Source organism: Bactrocera dorsalis, chromosome 2 (assembly GCF_023373825.1).
Source record: "Bactrocera dorsalis isolate Fly_Bdor chromosome 2, ASM2337382v1, whole genome shotgun sequence".
Lineage (NCBI taxonomy): Eukaryota > Metazoa > Arthropoda > Insecta > Diptera > Tephritidae > Bactrocera > Bactrocera dorsalis.
The window spans coordinates 19,459,196-19,478,281 of NC_064304.1; the positions used below are offsets into that span (position 1 = coordinate 19,459,196).

The window sequence follows — 19,086 nt, forward strand, 5'->3', positions numbered from 1 at the left end:
ATGTTATTTTTTAGGTTTCTTCCTTAACATTTAAATTGAAAAAAAACAATGTAATTGGGACATAAGAGAGTGTGAAAGATAAAAAGAAAACAAAACTAGAATTATGAATGAAAAACTAGAACACATGAATTTTTCACAAAAGTTTTGAGGTTATGCGAAATAGGTGTTTCGTTCTTCTTCCCGACCTCAAATTGCGTGTAAATTATTATTAATTTTTAAATTTTGTATATGTTTTATTTCGTTTTAAGAGGTTTCCTCGGGTAAAAAACAGTCTTTTTCAAAAACTTTTTCCTCATATAATAAATGAAATATTTTGTTACAAACACACATTATTAACAAAGAAAATCTTAAAATTTTGTAAAAAATATTTTAAACTCAGCTATTGCGTCGCCATTTTCGGTGACCCTACGGAACAAAGATGCGCACGCGTTGGCAGGATAACTCCCTACATGATCATCTAAAGTGAAAAAATGCGTGTTTTAGTAAAACCTTAATTTAGATCTTAAAAAAAAACTGGAAATTAGATTTTTGGCCGACAAAATTTAAATTTCAGTGAAAATTTCGCGGCATTTTTTTTAACTTTTTAAGAATTGTATCTGAAAGAACGGTGTCAAATTTCATGAACATCGGTTGAGTAGTTTTCGAGAAATCTTGCCGACCGACTTCAAAAACGGCACACATAGCCTTTTTTCAAAGGCTTCTGCACTGGTCTATAAGGACTGAGTTATCTCAACTAAAGTCGAAGGATGAGTGGGAGTCGATCTATGGGTAATAGGATTGATTTTGATAATTTTAAAACAGCTTTAAGTCGGCGTTATGGGGATTTTATTCCAAAATTTTGGTTAATTCTTTTGATTATATGTTTCCATTCCTTATTAATTCATCTCACAAACAAGAGATTGGAGCTTCTTCATCTAATATTAACTTTCCGACTTTATTTTAAAACGTCGTCTTCACAGCACATCAAATAAAAGCTTGGACACTCAATTTAAGCTTTATAATAATTTATTAACATTTACATACATACTCATATTTGGTAAATAAAGGTATCCTATAGTCTTTGCTTTTCATTATCTTTGTTTTGGAACATAGAGTTTGGCTAAGTGTTTAGATCCACTATTCTAAAGTATAGTCTAATTTCCTTAGTTACATAATGGGATTTCACTTCGGAACAGTTAAAGAAAGCATTTGAATTCTCTTCATAGCAAATAATGTACAATGCAGTTGTGTGCGTTTCTCATATATAAATGTGTGTGTATGTGTGTTTGCCTATGTGTGTGTGAGTTATGCAATCAACTGAAATTTTCCAGCCCTTAAAATTTCAGTCAGATTCAGCCATAATGCGAAAATAAGTAGTATAATGAATTCATTGATTTTTTTCCCATATTTGCTAATTTCTGCTTATATATTTATTGTATGTACATATTAACTGTGTTAAAGCGGAGTGGTTATACAATTTTATGCGTGTATGTGTGTGTGTTTCAATTTTCACTAGATAATCTACCAAAATATGTATATACAAATATTTAAGGAAAATATGGATTTCATGCTCTTATACATAAGCCAAATGCATTTGTGTTTTTTTTTTTGTAATTTTATACAGCAATATTGGAATTTCAGTTTTTCTGCACACTTGAAGATCCGTCTACTTTGCCCGTTAGCAACTGATGTTGGTGAAGTTAACAGTCTGGATGGTTTGTCGGCGTTGTTGCGTGGTGTCTCACATCTTAATTGAAGTTGTTGCTGTTGTCCCGGCTAAACGCCTCGGCTGAGATGGGGTAGTCGATTTCATTGGCCCGCTCAACAGGTCGCTTCAGATGTCCACCCAGCTAAATATGGTGAAAGTGAAAAAGTGTTTTAATATTTGCCTGTGTAGTATCTAAATATGTAAGCAGCAGTGTAAATCATTTGCCAAACTCACCAATGACCTCATAAACTTGATGAGTCGATATCTGGGGTATGTGTCAATTTCCCTCTCTGGTAATAGTCCTGTCGCTTCATTAGGCATTGCTTGCAGCAATTCGTTGGGATGCAATTCGTCTCTTTCGTTTCTGTATGCACTATTTGCCAGCATTTCATCCGTTAAGGAGCCCAGCGAACGTTTTCCGTGTCCACCGTAACAAGCTTGTCCATATGCGTTGCAGCCCTCTGTAAGGCAATAGAGAATTGTATATTTGTAATTAATTCATATAGAGTCTGGCCTACAAACTTAGACGCATGTATGTACTTATATGTATGTATGTGTATAAATCATTTATGGTAGGCGTGTGAGCAATTATTTCTGGACAGCTTTCAGGTTAAACTGCCATTTTTAGTAATTGCACGTTATTTTAAAGTTTAAAAAATCCGAACACAGAAAAGTCTTAATGAAGGGGTGTGAGAAGGTTGGAAGGCAAAGACAAAAGGTTGCGGCGTACGCCTCTAATTTAACCAAACCTTCAGGTGCAAAGGCTTGTAAGTTACTTACATATATCCAGGGTAAGTTTTCACCAGATTTTTGCCGATCTATATGGTTATATGTGGTAGTTCTTTCTATTTGTTATATGGGAGCTAGTGAAATGCTTGATTTGCATACTGGAAAGTGAAAAGAATCAGATGCAGTTTAAAATTGTGCTAAGTGGGAAGTGGGCGTGGTTGTAGTCCTGAAATATAAGTTTTCACCGAAATATGGGCGGTGCCACGCCTATCGTCCAATTCGCTCCTTTTTTGCCATCGTAGGTGTAAAATTTAATGTATATGGCGGATTTATTTATTGATAAATGATTATGTATATGCAGAGTGGAGGACCTTAACACCCTATTACATTCATTTTTACATTGTCAATTGGGGAGCTTAGGGAATTCGTTCTGAGCAAATTTGGATATTGTAACTTGAGTGATTTAGAAACAAGAAAAGCCAGCAAAGTGAGCTTGCGTGTTGCGTCTTGATGGTCTAAATGCTATACTATTGTGTCCAAAAAATTAGGTGACATTTGAATTTAAACTGTGCGCGTCGAAGGATTTGGATAATTATTTTTTTTTTAGGTTGGTAGTACTGTCAGTCACATTTATGTCAAATTTCATGTCAAAATATTCATTAGTGTTTGAGATACGTGTCGTTTTGTGAGCTGCTAAAAGTGAGTTTTTCGTTTTTTGCGATGTCTAAATTTGTTGAGCAAAGAATTTGCATTAAATTTTGTTTACGGGTTTATCAATTTTCTGCTGCGGCTACGTTGAGGATGGTGCAGAAAGCCTTTGGTGATGAGGCTATGTCTAAAAAAATGTTTACAAGTGATTTAGTGAGTTCCAAGCCGGCCGTGAACGTGTCGAAGACGAAGAGCGTCCAGGGCGACCATCAACCGACGAAGCTTCAACAAATCAAAGATTTGGTGTTATCAACAATTAGAGACCTTGACTCGACTCGAAAGGCTCAGCCAATACCATTTTGAAGGATGTTTTGGGCCTCAAGTGCGTCAAATCTCGACTGGTACCGAAAACATTGAATTTTTTGGAAAAAATTCGTGATCATTTCGCCAAAAACTCAACCCATATCGTTCCGCAACCACCGTATTCACCTTACCAAGCTCAAAAGACCGCTCCGGGGAGACCGTTTTTATACGATAGAGGAGGTTCAAGCCGCAGCGAAGATGGAACTGAAGGCCATCCCGGAAAGTGACTACAACCAGTGTTTTGAAGATTGGAAAATCCGTTGGCATAAGTGCATTGCATCGGAAGGGGATTTCTTTGAAGGGGATGAAATTGATTTGAAAGAATAAATAAAGAATTTTCAAAATAAATACAATGTCACCTTATTTTTTCGACACAGTAGTATGAGAGCGCAAATCATAATAATTTTATACTCAGAATACTTGTTAGCAGCAAAAGAGCATCCATTTGAACACGTCTTATGATTTTTATATGCTTATATTTCTACATATGTATGTATTTATATACATATATACTATATATATGTATATATTTATGTATGTCTATATTTTTATGTATTTATTTCTATCTTGCAATTTTTGAAGTTCGAATTGCTAATTTACCTTAATATTCACGATATTGTACGAAGTACTCCCAAAGGGTCATAAAAGGGCACTGCTTAGAGTCAAGCATATTTGACCAAATTGGAATTAGTTGTGGCATGTAATAATCGAAATCAAGCAGCTATTTGCCTTTGATATATATATGTACATATAAATATGTATTTGTAAATTTGTGTAATGAAACTTTGTTGCCAACCGTTCCCTTTACGAGGGGTTTCCAAGGAATTTCTCTTTAGTATACTTTGATTGTGAATAAACATATGTATGTGTGCACTGTATTCATATTCTTAAAACTGTTATCATAATATTTTGCCGCATATGGAACATGCATACATATGAACAAATATATGTATGCAAATGAGGTGAGGGTGACGCTAATGTTGTGATCACTTAATTTTGATTTATAAATATATATTAATTTATAAATATACATATCGACATATACATATATATATGCACCAGTAGTTGTGTACATTCACTAGTACTCTGAGTGTACAAATATAAATAAAAAAGTTGCTTGAGCTTATCTCACAGCCGGCCGCGCTGCCCAAAGGCCATATTAAATAGACCGAAAATAAATATTTTCTTGCAAACAGTTTATATTTATATTTTTAAAACAAACATTTTACATAATAAGTTTAATTGAAATCTTCACAAGCCAATTACATACATATTTATGCGCGTGAAATGATTAGCAGAGGCAAAGCATTTGTAAGACCAATTCAATTGAAGACAATATTTGAAAGTTAAAAATATTTAAGAAAATACAAATTTCGACTGCTGCTGGTTCGTTGAACTTGTTTGCAGGCATAAAGCGCAAATTGAAATTTTCAAACAATATTGAAGTGGTTGCACTTGTACTAAAAGGGTGCTTAAAGTTGGTGGGTGAACTCAAATATGGTAATGTGTTTGTTTCGCCTGCATATATGGCATATAAACATAACTTTACCGTTCCGACGTAAAACGGATATCGACATTTTCCATGCGATAAACAATGCGGTGTGCTGCTGCAAGTATTGTATAATGTCGCGGTGCAACGGTGATATTTGCAGGTGTCAATAATTTCCTTTACACCAATTGTTGTTGCATGTAGAAATGTGTGTTCAACTGTATTTTACTGGAAGTCGCAACTTTAGAGATAGGGTTTTTAAAACAGTGCTCGGCATTGTAATAGAGCCACTTATTACGAGAAATAAAATATTATTTTTTCGTGAATAATTATTTAAATTGATTTATTTTAAGTTATTATTTTTCTTATTTTATTTATTATTCTATTTACTCTTTTCTTATTTTTTATTATTTATGATTCCGTTGTTTCAATATTCCGAATATCCGTTCGAAAGGTAATGCCCTAATGCATCTTTTTCAGTATATGCCATTCATTTGAAGCAAAAATAATATTTTTTTTATTCAAATATCTCTTACCTTCCGTTTGAAAAAGTGTTTTTTTGTGGAGAGTTTTTATTTATATATTGAAGAACGATTTTGCATGTTGGAAATGCTGCTTGAACGCTAAAAAAAAGTAGTTTCTGGCAGATTGTGACTGATAATGAAAGGTGGATTCATTAGGACAACCCTAAAAGGCTTAGTTCGGGTATAACCAAACATTTTATACTCTTGCAATGTGGAAGAATCTAATTTGGGGAAATTCCTTCTGGGGCAAAACGTCAATCAGAGGATCAATCTCCAAGTAATTATATCGAATATTTTGACAAATGTTAACTATAGTTACTGGGGTCCGCATATTCTGTACCAAAGAGTTAGTTTTGGCCCGATTTGGAAAAGTTTTGGTCATAAGCTGACACACTTCAGAGCATTTTTCATGGAATATTGCTGGTTTTTTTTTGTATACTGAAATGTGATAAAAATCAGATGGAATTTAAAATTGTGTTAATACGAATTTGTAGTCCATTTTTACACTGTAACATATAAAAGTCAGAAGAATGTCATGTACCGCATTTGGTTAATATCGGTCGAGTAGGTCTCGAGATATAGATATTCACCGAAATGTGGGCGGCATAGGGCTCCTATAAAGCCTTCTTATACCATCTCTATTGTAAAATTTAATGTCTCTGATGCATTTATTTATTTATTTATTGCACTTTTAGTAGTTTTAGTAATCAGGGGTATCATCCGATTTCGCCTATTTTCACACTATCACAATGAGGGTTAAAAAATTTGTTTTATATAAATTTGAGTGATATAGCTTGGTTTGGAAGATATATTTATTAAACTTAATAAGGGGCGAGGCCACACCGACTTTTTACAGATGTTCAAGCCACAGGATCTCCTTGCTCGTGTAATGCCATTTTGAGAACTTGACAGTGATCCGATTACGCCCATCTACGAACTTTTCTGCCAAGGAACCTATGTATCAAATCTCATTACGGTATCTAAATTTTTACTCAAGTTACAATTTGCACGGACGGACGGACGAAAAAACAGACAGTCTCCGGACTTCAACTCGCTTCGTAATTCTGATCTTTTATGTACACATAACCCTACACCTATCTCGATTAGTTTTAGGTGATACGTACAACCATTAGGAGAACAAAACTATTATACTCGGTAGCAATATGTTTCGAGAGTATAAACATCGTATATGAAACCAGCCAACTATGTTACTATAATCTTCTAAAACAGAATGAAACAATTAATGGGGAACCATTTACCAACAATTCATCAAATTGAAGCGAAAGCTGCGCGCTATTTTAGGATGGAATCCTTAATATGCCAGAAAGTTGGGAATATTATATAGCTTCAGATGGGCATTGTTTTATAAATTGTATTTGAACTGATTTTTGTGAACATTGTCAAGTTTCGTTCCCTTCATAATTCTCCTTAGGTGTCTCCAGAATGATAATATTATTATATAATGAGTAAAGTAAATTTATAAGTATATAAATTGACTAAAAAATCCCAGTAGTGCAATTTTCACACATTTTAATAAACCTATATTTATTTTTGACAGTTTCGAATAATTTATAACTCGAATAGCTAAGGAAGCTATCCAAACAATCATTTAATTCAATTATTAGTGTCTTGAGAAAGACTAATCTTCAAAGGACTTAAGTTGCAAATTTGGTGAAAGTATGTTCCTAATTAACAGTTGATCATTGTACCCATCATCCTTCTGTTCTGTTCCTACCATCCTTATATAAACTTATTTATATGCACGCGCGCACCGCTGTTCCTATGCACGCAATTCAAGCGCTACGAACTCTTCTGCTTCTTATTCGAGCTCTTTAAATGTCGAATGAATTTCCGAAGATAAGAAATTTTGTTTTGCTCACTTCAAAAATGTTGCTTCAAATGTATTATACAAATATAAATGTTCCTGTAATATTTTACTGTCTATATGTTTTCAATTGCACTTACATATGTACATACCTATATATATGTACGAATGTATGTTTGTATTTAATAGTTTTGTTTTGCTGCCAAATCACTGCACTTATGCCCCAACGTATTTAACTAGAAACAATCAACATTCACTTCCAGCAGGAACAGCTCGTGTTCACCTGCTCGCCCGTGTTGTTGCATTGCTTCAATTCTACCCTCCCCCACCTTTCGCATTCGCTAACTCAATGTGAAGCTGTAAGAATAAACAATGCTGCTGCTCGATTATCACTGAAATTGTCATCTTGCAGGCAATGAACGCCGTCACAAGGTGGACGGCTGGCAGAAAGTGTATAAATTTCGACTTTCAACCTGTAGCTTTATCTATTAATTTGGCTAATTGTGTTACAATGCTCTTATTTAAGTGTCTGCAAAACACGAATTTAATTTTATTTCTTTGTGTACACAATTCATAGTGTACATTTGAGGTGGCGGCGAAGGTGTCAAATTAATATAAACCACAGCCGAGCTGGTTAAGCTGTACATTTAAAGACGTTGCTGTGTATTTTAAGGTGTTTATGAGAAACCGTTGTGTAGGACACACGTTCTTTAGCGCACAGAGCTCCCAATTAAGTTGAGTTAGTTATAATATTTTGATATGTATATAAACTCATTAAATTACGAGTTTTATGACTTACTCTTTGCTTGGCCTTGTTGTGCCGCCAACACGATCGCACAGATCATCAACAACAGGAAGGATACTGAAGAAGTCATCGTCACTAAAAGAAAAAATATAAAGTAAATTAGTTATAATTTAAAAATATCATAATATTTTAAGTATAATTAGACTAATTGCAATCATTTTCTGACATTTATGCTGTTTACTTTAGTAGCTACATTTGTTAGTAAATGGCTGCTTCTTTTAACTAAAAATGAAAAATCTAACTAGTTTTCACTTTGTAATTCAACTATTGAGATTACTTGTATAGTATATGCTAGACCTTCCCAGACGACAACGCTTCTCTCTATGGGGTCTTGAAAAGTTTCAAAAAGATCCATGTTTTCGAGCCTAATTTTGTTCAGCGATGACGCCCAGTTTTAGCTCAATGGGTGTGTAAACAAGCAAAATTGCCGAATTATAGACAAAGAGCAACCTGAAGAGATTCAAGAACTGCCATTTATTCAGAAAACAAGAATTGTTTGGCCCATTTTGCTTCAAGAATGATTCCGGTGAGAACATAAGCGTTAATGGCGACCGTTATTGCACCTGAAATGATGCCTGTAATAGAATCTCGTCATCTCGTTGACATTTGGTTTCAACAAGACAGCACCACTTCCCATACATCGCATCAATCAATGGATTTTTTGAGAGAACACTTCGGTGAGCAGATAATTTCACGTTTTGGTTGGTCGATTGGCCACCAAGATCGTGTGATATCACACTGCTAAACCTTTTCCTGTGGGGATATGTAAAGTCTAAAATTATCGAACGAGTCATTGAAAATTGGACTCCATGGATAGACCATTTGAGACGTAATCAAAGATGAACATTTGATAGAGATAATCTTCAATAAATAAATTTGAAATTTCTGTGTTTTTTTAAAGGTAAACCTCGAGTTTATTAAAGATCTCATTAGTTATGTCCTTCAAAACTTGTTCAATTGTAGAAACGTTAGCTCTCAATCAAATTCTACTTTAGTTGTCTAATGAAATGCGGAAATGCGTCATTAAACATATGAATGCTACAAGCAAAAAATTTCGCGTAAAACCAATAAGAAATTCCAAATCGGCATAAAGCATTTAGACCCCATCATTTGTCGCAGGTCATTAAATCGACCAACAAGCATGAAAGGAGAAGCTCGGTCAAACAAAAATAAAAACAAATGAATCACAACAAATTCGACCTGGCCAACAAATAGTGGCTTTAACCTTTCTTTGTGTCTTGAGATTAACGCATTAAATAATAGAACAGTAACATATACCGATGTACATACCAAAAGGTTAATCGAAGCAATCAAAAATGGCATAGCACATCAAAGTTCGCATAAACTTCTTAAGCTCCAAAACGTGAGTGGAATGATGGCACATTGTCAATATAAAAAATTTGTGTATGTTAAATGCTGTTGTTGTTGTCATAGGTACCTTTCTTTAATATTGATTATTTCTGAAGCCACTTTCTCATCACCCTCAAATAATGGTAATATTGCCTAAATATATTTATGAGCCTTTCCGACTTTAATTTAATTAAAAATCAATGAGTAAAAAGCGATTGCTTCGGCCGTATTAGTCCAATAACCCATTAAAAAGTTAAAGGTTAAAAGTAGAATTGCAAGGTAGCACGTTCCGGATTGTCATGTGATATTTGTTTGTATGCTTTTCTGCAAAGTTTTTACAAATTTTTAACTTACGTGGAAATATTTTCCTGTAATATAATTTTTTTCTATAACAAAGTGAAATATTTTGTCTAACTCCTTAAAATAATAATTTTATCTTAAATTTTCACAAGTAGTCAATATGAGAAGAGGAAAAAGTGATTTAAATATTATGTATATATGAGTATTTCATTAATAAAGTGAGCTGTCTCAATCAAGTTGACGGTAGGTTCATTCCTACGCCTTTGTACTGTATATGTATTATACGAAAAGAGCTATGGCTCGCTAAACAATAACCATAAATTTCGTATTGTTGATGATGTAATAAACATCCAAAGGGATCAGTTCCAGAATTCGAGTACAGGTGTGTTATCGTTTAGTTTAATATACGAGAGATAATTGAAATACTAATGCAAAGATAGAAGTGTTAGAGAGATGGCAAAAGTGCCCGACATTTCTTCTGAGTCTGTTCGAATGCTTGTGGTCAATATTTTGGGTATAAAACAAGTTCTTGCTCTACTTGTCCCTACAACGCTGATTTTTTAAGAGTACCATAAACAGGTCTCTTTGGATATTCTTGATCGTGCGAATTCCGATCCCATATTCATGGAGAGCATTATAACTGCCAATGAGACATGAGTTTATAAGTTTGATGTGCAAATAAGTTAACAAACGAACCAAAAAACTAACCGAAACTAAAAAAACCGCGCCAATGCCGCTCAAAAATGAAGCGGATTGTTTTTTTTTTCTGATGTTCCTGGCTTGGTGCATAATTAATTAGTTCCGGAGAGACAGACGGTCAATAAGGAGTTCTTTTTGGTCGCATTTGCGTGAGAATATCCGTCGAAAACGGTTGGAATTGTGGAAGAACAATTCATGGATTTTACACGATCCTGGATCCATCTCGCATCCAGCTACGATTGTGATCGATTTTAAAGCCAAAAACGCAATGAATACCGCCGATTAACCACCATATTCACCAGATTTGATCGTTGCGATTTTTTCTTGTTCTCCAAACTGAAATTGGCGCTCAGTGGATCGTTTTTAGTCGATGAAGAGTGTTTCGAAGACCGGAAAATCAATGGCATAAGTGTATTATACAAGTATCTGGTGATTTATTTACAACTTCAAGGTTTTATGCATGCGCCAAGATTGGAAGGTATAAATCGTCTAGGTATGAACATCCCAGCCAAATAAAACTTGGTTCATCATTACACATATTTCAATGATTCATATATCAGTCAATTAATACTATGTGTAGCTGATGTCAGTTCCTCCGTTTACTTCCGTTCACTTAAATTCGAATATCTCAAAAAATAAGTGATGTAATTTCATTTAACATATATATTCCTTACAAATTACCAAATTTACAACATTTCCTTTCACTTAATTAATAATTTTGTTATCTCAAATTTATTTAATTTCTATTATAGTGAACATTTAATTGGCTAATAGTCACAGCAGCAAGCGCTATGTTTATGCAATCGTGCGGATGTATGTAAGTGACATACATGTGTAAATATGCAATTGACATTGTGCTTATTGCCAAATCATACCCGAATACATATATACATATATATATATATACATATATATATTAAGGTGTCCATTATCGCCAAAGTTGATTTGATTTTTGCAAACTTTCACTGAAGTCTCATTTAACACTAATTTTACAGAAAAATTGAAATAATTTTAATACTTGGTAAATGAAACAGGAAAAATATTTTCAAATTTTCTCTTGTGACTTCACTTAAGAAATGTTTAATAGAGGTCTGTCGCACCGCATACTGAAAATATAACGGTACTATCAGCGTATTACACATATTATGGTATGTTGTTTTAAAGCTACAGTAGCAACAAGTGGGTCCAACTTATAGTAAAGGGTGATTTTTTAAGAGCTTGATAACTTTTTTTTAAAAAACGCATAAAATTTGCAAAATCTCATCGGTTCTTTATTTGAAACGTTAGATTGGTTCATGACATTTACTTTTTGAAGATAATTTCATTTAAATGTTGACCGCGGCTGCGTCTTAGGTGGTCCATTCGGGAAGTCCAATTTTGGGCAACTTTTTCGAGCATTTCGGCCGGAATAGCCCGAATTTCTTCGGAAATGTTGTCTTCCAAAGCTGGAATAGTTGCTGGCTTATTTCTGTAGACTTTAGACTTGACGTAGCCCCACAAAAAATAGTCTAAAGGCGTTAAATCGCATGATCTTGGTGGCCAACTTACGGGTCCATTTCTTGAGATGAATTGTTGTCCGAAGTTTTCCCTCAAAATGGCCATAGAATCGCGAGCTGTGTGGCATGTAGCGCCATCTTGTTGAAACCACATGTCAACCAAGTTCAGTTCTTCCATTTTTGGCAACAAAAAGTTTGTTAGCATCGAACGATAGCGATCGCCATTCACCGTAACGTTGCGTCCAACAGCATCTTTGAAAAAATACGGTCCAATGATTCCACCAGCGTACAAACCACACCAAACAGTGCATTTTTCGGGATGCATGGGCAGTTCTTGAACGGCTTCTGGTTGCTCTTCACCCCAAATGCGGCAATTTTGCTTATTTACGTAGCCATTCAACCAGAAATGAGCCTCATCACTGAACAAAATTTGTCGATAAACACATTTCGAACCGAACACTGATTTTGGTAATAAAATTCAATGATTTGCAAGCGTTGCTCGTTAGTAAGTCTATTCATGATGAAATGTCAAAGCATACTGAGCATCTTTCTCTTTGACACCATGTCTGAAATCCCACGTGATCTGTCAAATACTAATGCATGAAAATCCTAACCTCAAAAAAATCACCCTTTATATAGTACATCAACTATACTGAGCACTTGCATAGCATTATATGTTGCTCATACGACATGGTGTACAATATGAGTACAGTACAATTGATGCATAATTTCAAGTGGCTATAATTTTAAAGGAATTTATGATCTTTTTTGTGGTGGGTTGCCAGCAAAAACTGATAGGATGGGAACACCCTAATGTATATATACATATGCATATATATATACGTACATACGTTTGCATTTCATGCTTGGGGAGCGTGCGTTTATTTTTGTTTACGAAGCTTATTTATGTTCACGTCTTCTTATCAGCGATTATTAGCTATATTCATACATATCTATATATGTACATATATGTGTGTCAGTGTGATATTTTATTTGCAGTATATTATAACTGCAAAGTTTATTGGTTAAATAGGCATAAGTGCCTAAGTTATTTTAATGTGTCAATCAATGCATTATAATTGGAGTAAAACATTTTATTAAGCACATATAGTACATACAAACAAATATACTGATGCTTGCTAGTACACAGCGTAATCACATTAGCATTTTATGTGCGGGAAGGCAAAACATCTGGCTTATACAAGAGTTATTAAGCAGAATTATATACATATGTATGAGTGTATATATGTATTTGTTTGCACAGGCGTTAAATTATGTAAGAGTATAAAAATATGTACCGTTAAATATGACCATGGGGTGGTTGTTATTGAATTAGAGTTGGCGGAAGTTAATGTGTGGCAAGAAAAGTTTAAAGTACAAGCAGAATTTTTGAGAGGAAGATAGCGAAGCATGTGTTTTTTTTTTTGTGTAAAAAGATTCGCAGTGGTTCTAAGCATCTTAAGTTGAGAGTTTTTAAATCATTTGCACATACTTTTTTTTAAGAACTTTTTGTTTTGGTTGCAGGAATGCAGTCATCATCTCTGAATACAAATTAATTATTGAGAAGACTTTTAAAAAAAAGCAAATATTTCATACCTAAAATACTTTAATGGTCATAATGTATAACATATTAATTAATATTATATATTATTATTAATTAATGTAAATTTATAAGCAAATATGACAATATTCTATCATTGTTTTGGACAATAAAAAACTGATTGTTTTATTTTTTCACTTTATCTATTTTATATATTTTTTTGAAGTATTCTAACAATACCAATATATTTATATGCAGGAAAGGATATATTGTGTTTTTCATGATGTTTGTAGCATTCAGAAGGAAACATCGCATCTGATTTCAGTTTAAGGAACCAGAAAAAATCACACAGAGCCAAATGTGGTGCCTACGGTGATTGATCTTTGTTATTCATTGCCGTTTTGCCTTTAAATTCGGTCACAATCGTGGCTCCATGCGATGGTGTATTATCATCGTGTAAAATCCATGCATTGTTTTTCCAGAATTCCGGCCGTTTTGACGGATTTTCTCACGCAAACGCCTCACTACGGCCAAATAAAACTCCTTATTGACCGTCAGTCCGTTCGGAACCATGATTCACCAAACCACGAATATCGGGAAAAACAATGAGCATCAGCTTGATTTTTGAGCGGCTTTGGTGTGTGTTTTTTGATTTCGACTCGTTTTTCCCTCCATTCCGATTGAATATTGACTGCTTTGCATTAAAGTCTATTCGGCAGTTAATGCTCTCCATGAATGTGGGATTGGAATTCGCACGATAAAGCATATTCAAAGAGACCTTTACAGTACCCTTTTTAAAAAAAATTCAGCGTTATCCTGACAAGACTAGTAAGAACGCGTTTCATACCCAAAATCTCTACCAAAATAATTCGAACCGACTTGAGAGGGATATCAAGCTCTCTTGTCACCATATCCTTCACATTTTTAATATTTTCGTCAGTTGAAGAGGTACATAGAAGATCGTTCAGAACGAGGCAGGTCTTCAACGATCTCTCGACCATCTTTGAAGGCTTTGTATCACTCGAAGGCTTGTGGTTTTGATAAAACTGCGTCACCGTAAGCCTTTTCCTACATTCGCAATGATTCCACAAACGGTATTTGGTTAGAAATACAAAATTTTAGATAAATTCTATGTTTGATGTTTTTATCCATTTTAAAAATGTCAACGCACTATTGAGGTGTACCGACTTAAACATTAAGGACAGTCCCTCTGATTTTGAGAAACCGTTCTGAAATTGTGCACACCTCATTTTCTACTCTAGAAATCATATAGCTGTTATACAAACTGATTGACCAAAACCATGTTAATTTTTTGCATTTGACAAGAGATCTTCCCGAAATTTCGCACTATTCTCCAAAGCAACGCTACAAATTCCGAACGTTCAGATCGTATCACTGCAGCTGTTGTATAAACTGACCGATTCAAATAAAAAAAAATATCTTTTTATACACTTTTATATTATTTGAAATGTACCAGTGAAGAGTATTATAACTTTGGTGCAGCTGATGTTAAAGTTTTTTCTTCTTTTATTTAAAACACTCACCTCCGAGAATTTCACGATACGTTTAGTGCGATTATATAAGCTAATGACCTTCTCGTGTCAAGCAAAATTCACAATCTGAATATTCCTTAAGCTCTACTAAGTCAACATATATGTTTATACATATAAATTTGTTTGTAAAAATATATGTTTTACTTTTATTTTTATTAATTTATTGTATAATTTATTATAATTTTTCCTTTGAAAATAAGTCGTTGTTTTGTAAAGTAGGTACACAGTAATCACAGTTAGGCTTTCACTAATAAAATTATATGCTTAGTTTTTTAGAATAAATTATTTTTATATTTTCGGTATAGCAGTTTGTTTATTTATTATTATTGTTATTAAAAATATTATTTTTGATTATTAATTTTTACTTCGTGTTCTATTTTGTCAGAAGTTAGCACTAGTTTAGCACTGTTATCATCATTACCGCTGCATAAATTTGAAAACGTTCACACCATTCGCGTTAATTTATGATAGAGCGCTTTGACTGTTCAACTGTGTGACTTACATCTTCAAAAACTCCCGACGAAGTGTCAGCTTATTTATTGCTGAGCTCGGATGGAAGTGAAGGCGCTTAACCTGTATAATCTACAAATTTTTTAATTGCTTATTTATATATATATTTGCATGAATGTGTGTATATGGGTAATGCAAAAAATATAGATGTGGTGCTTTATTAATGTACGTACTACATATGTACATATGTATGTTATATTTGTGGCGTCGGTATGAGAGGCACTGTATGCACACTACATACATGTTTAGTGAGTAGACAATTCTGTTCCAAAACTAATAATTATTAAAAAAAAACAAATATTTATTTCTAACAGAATGTATTTTTTTTTATAAAAAGTGAACCTTTTTAATTTTATTTGTCAATGGGGGGCGACTTAAGGTGTTAGACCAGTTCAGAATTTCATAAAATTTTTGGATTTTTGTATAGAGGTATACTTTGTGATTTCAAAAATATCATTTAATTCATAGTATAGTGGAAAAAATTGCCCTGCCCTTTCTGATATAGAGTTGCTACGTCATTCAGCTGCAGCACGTAAAACTTTAAATGTGTCTAATATATATATATATACATTATATGTATGTTTAGGTCTACAACTTTGCTTTCGCCTTTGTTGTTTGTAAATTTAAGGCTTCATTGTATAAAAACGGTCCCAAAGTGGTTTCCCTTATTCCCACAAAGAGCAATGCTTAAAACACGAAATGCTTTATGAACCATTTTTTTTTTTAAACTAACACAAATTGCTTTACAAAATTTCTATATTTTTTTAATATCTAATAGAAATCATATAGATGGTTGTAGTAGAGTAATAGTATTATCTATGTATGTGTCAGCCTCAGTAAAGCCTGGACGGGTCCTCAGCCGCACTTTTCTTGGAATTTAAAAAAGAAAATTTCCCGCAAATGTCGATATTTCGGCTCAAAAAGTGACATTTTCAGTTGAGAATAAGTTTGGGATGCAAACAGATCTCTACAAATATTTTGTTGTTGTTGATGTTAATGTATGTCCAAGATCGATATAAACCGATTTAATCGACCAGCGCTTGACCCTAGAGACATCTATTGGAAAACGGCGGAAGCTAAGACCTAATATAAGTAATCAACTTGATGAGCTGAGTTGATTTAGCATCTTCTACTGCCTGTATACTTGTATAACGGGAACAGAAGTCCAGATGGCCGCAATTTCACGGTCGATATTCGTACGAAGTTCATCAATCGTTACTAGCTTGTTGGTATAGATCATAGACTTGACGTGGCTCCACAGGAAATAGTTTAACGGCGTCAAATCGAAAGACTGAGGCGGCCAATTGGCTGGTTTTCAATAAAATGATTGTGACATTCGCTGTATGGCTTATGGCGCCGTCCTGTTGGAACCACATATTGTCCAAGTCCATATCATCCGATTCAGACCAAAAATATTCTGTTATCTTTGAGCGGTAGCGATTCCCATTCACAGTAACCAGCCGGTCTTGACCATCACGGAAGAAATACGGCCCAATGACGTCACCGGCACCACACCAAATCCTAAATTTCCGGGATACAATGGTGGCGTGTGAAACCCTTTTTCTCAGGCTGCTTTTTTCAAAATTTATACACAACTATTAGCAAGCCTCATTCAGATTAAGGTTTTATTTTGGTCCAGATAGCAAGACTTCCTAGAATCACCGTCGCCTGTCGAGCTCCTCTTCAAAAAGTTGATTTCCAATATTGGTCAATACAAAATTTGTATGTATTCAAATACACGTTTAATAAAGCTCGAAAGAACGAAATTCGGTTGCTTTTTCTTTCTTATAGAAAAAATGGTCAGTATTTGACCTTTTTATTAGTGCTTGAGTTGTGCCTAACTCACAAATGTAAATTTATTTTTCTAATTTACTATATATACATAAATCATTAATCCGTCAAATTTAAAATTTTCATAAATAAATGCCCACAACTAACAGTGTGTAGCGTGCATAATTGAAATGAGAGCAATTGCAATCAAAAAAGTGGCAAGTATAGCAAGAATTCCCTCCAATGGGCTGCCATATACCACTCTAACTGGCTTCCTATTGGCTGCTTAACTTAATTTAATACATACCCGACACCTACATACACATATATATACGTAAGTTTATATGTTTCTGTATACATCTACGTGAACACTTTAATTGGTACATAACCAATTTAAAAAATATTAATAAAATATTTTTTATATAAAAATACATATTCATACATACAAACATATATGTACATATATGAAAATATATATTAGCTCGCTCGAGTGCTTGTGAACCATAATATTATTGATTGTTAAATATTAATAACAAAGTTCGACATTTTAAACTCAGAAATTTGCACTCCTTGTTTCGAATTGTCACACGCCGCGTTTGTTTATGCTTCCGTCTGTATGGTTCTTGGATGGATTAAGGTGTATTACACATATTTACAATATACATATGTAGATTTATATGTGTGTTGGCAGCGCTAATTGTACTCATTCTTTAAGAATACATTGATCTCAAAGCCGTGAACGACAACAACAACAAAAACGTTTCTATCCACGGTAATGTCCAGGCACATTCTTGTCTTGTTTACTGTCTGCCTATCTCGCTATGACAAAAAAAAATAGTTTCGTACTCACTACTAACCACTCTCAAGTCAGACATATTAAAGAGTCATAAAAAACCCTTAATCGCTGCAAATAACTTTATAAAAATAAACATAAGCATATATAAATATGGAATAATCCATAAATAACCACTTGGCATGCTATTTTAAGCACTGCAGACTTGTTATTAAATTTTTGCGCCACTGATAAACCAACGGTTCTACAGCTTGTCAACTAGGTGAACCATTAATATTGAGTGAAACATATATGTATGTATATAAACAAATGTAAGTAAGTGTGGTGGAAGCCATAGACTTTGTGGTATGCAAAGTCTGCATGTGTTTATATACCTCTTCATACTAGTTTTGGGTAGATTTTTCGAATGCCATATGTGAAATATGTGTTTGCGTGCATATTTAAGTACTCACATTATTACGTATAATCGCTAACATAAATACGTATTTATACGTATGTATGTATGACAATGACTTCTGATAAAATATCACTAATACTACTACAGTGGCACAATCAAGCCAATGTAATTGTTTATGCTGTCAAATCAGGTTGTTAATATGACGTTTCGGGATTAGTTAAAGTGGCCCCTGATATTAAATGGAAATATTTATGGGCTTTTATAAAGCTATCAAAAATCGATTGCGAGTAAAATATATATACCTTCCATATCTTTATATATATAAATCTTTCATATACTATATCCACTCCTCCGGGATGGGCCGATTTTGATGAAATTTTGTCTGTACGTTCAAGGAGATTCGGGAAAGGTTTATGTTTACAATTTGGAAAATGTTTTTTAAATTATTTTTTCATTTTTAATCAATTTTTAATTTTGTAATGTTTGATCGATAGATGGCGCTACCATCGCAGTATCCAATATTCAAACCTTAAATTGGCGTAAACGTGTATGAAACAAAACGATGCCAAAGTAAAAGGCGATATCGTTGGATATATATCATTATGAGG

The 19,086-nt window shown here is 33.8% G+C and overlaps 1 protein-coding gene and 1 long non-coding RNA gene across 6 annotated transcripts in view; one reads left to right on the plus strand and one right to left on the minus strand.

Moving 5' to 3' along the window:
• Positions 1–987: 987 nt before the first annotated feature.
• LOC105229898 (neuropeptide CCHamide-2) overlaps positions 988–19,086 on the minus strand; it is a 30,630-nt gene continuing 12,531 nt past the window's right edge. The window contains exons 1-4 of one of the 5 annotated variants that reach the window (XM_019991641.3): positions 15,511–15,579; positions 8,065–8,145; positions 1,922–2,148; positions 988–1,829 (exon numbers count right to left, since the gene is read on the minus strand). In XM_019991641.3, the coding sequence (XP_019847200.1) occupies positions 1,728–1,829; positions 1,922–2,148; positions 8,065–8,140 (405 nt within the window). In that variant the 5' untranslated portion in view covers positions 8,141–8,145; positions 15,511–15,579 and the 3' untranslated portion in view covers positions 988–1,727. Of the gene's footprint in view, positions 1,830–1,921; positions 2,149–8,064; positions 8,146–14,999; positions 15,580–19,086 lie in introns of those variants that run through there. The other 4 variants (XM_011210391.4, XM_019991640.3, XM_019991639.3 and 1 more) reach the window with 4 other exon arrangements.
• The window catches only part of LOC125776188 (uncharacterized), a 205,569-nt gene continuing 198,099 nt past the window's right edge, over positions 11,617–19,086 (plus strand). Inside the window, exon 1 of the long non-coding RNA XR_007421488.1 lies at positions 11,617–11,772. This is a non-coding gene — a long non-coding RNA (uncharacterized LOC125776188). The remainder of the gene's footprint in view (positions 11,773–19,086) is intronic.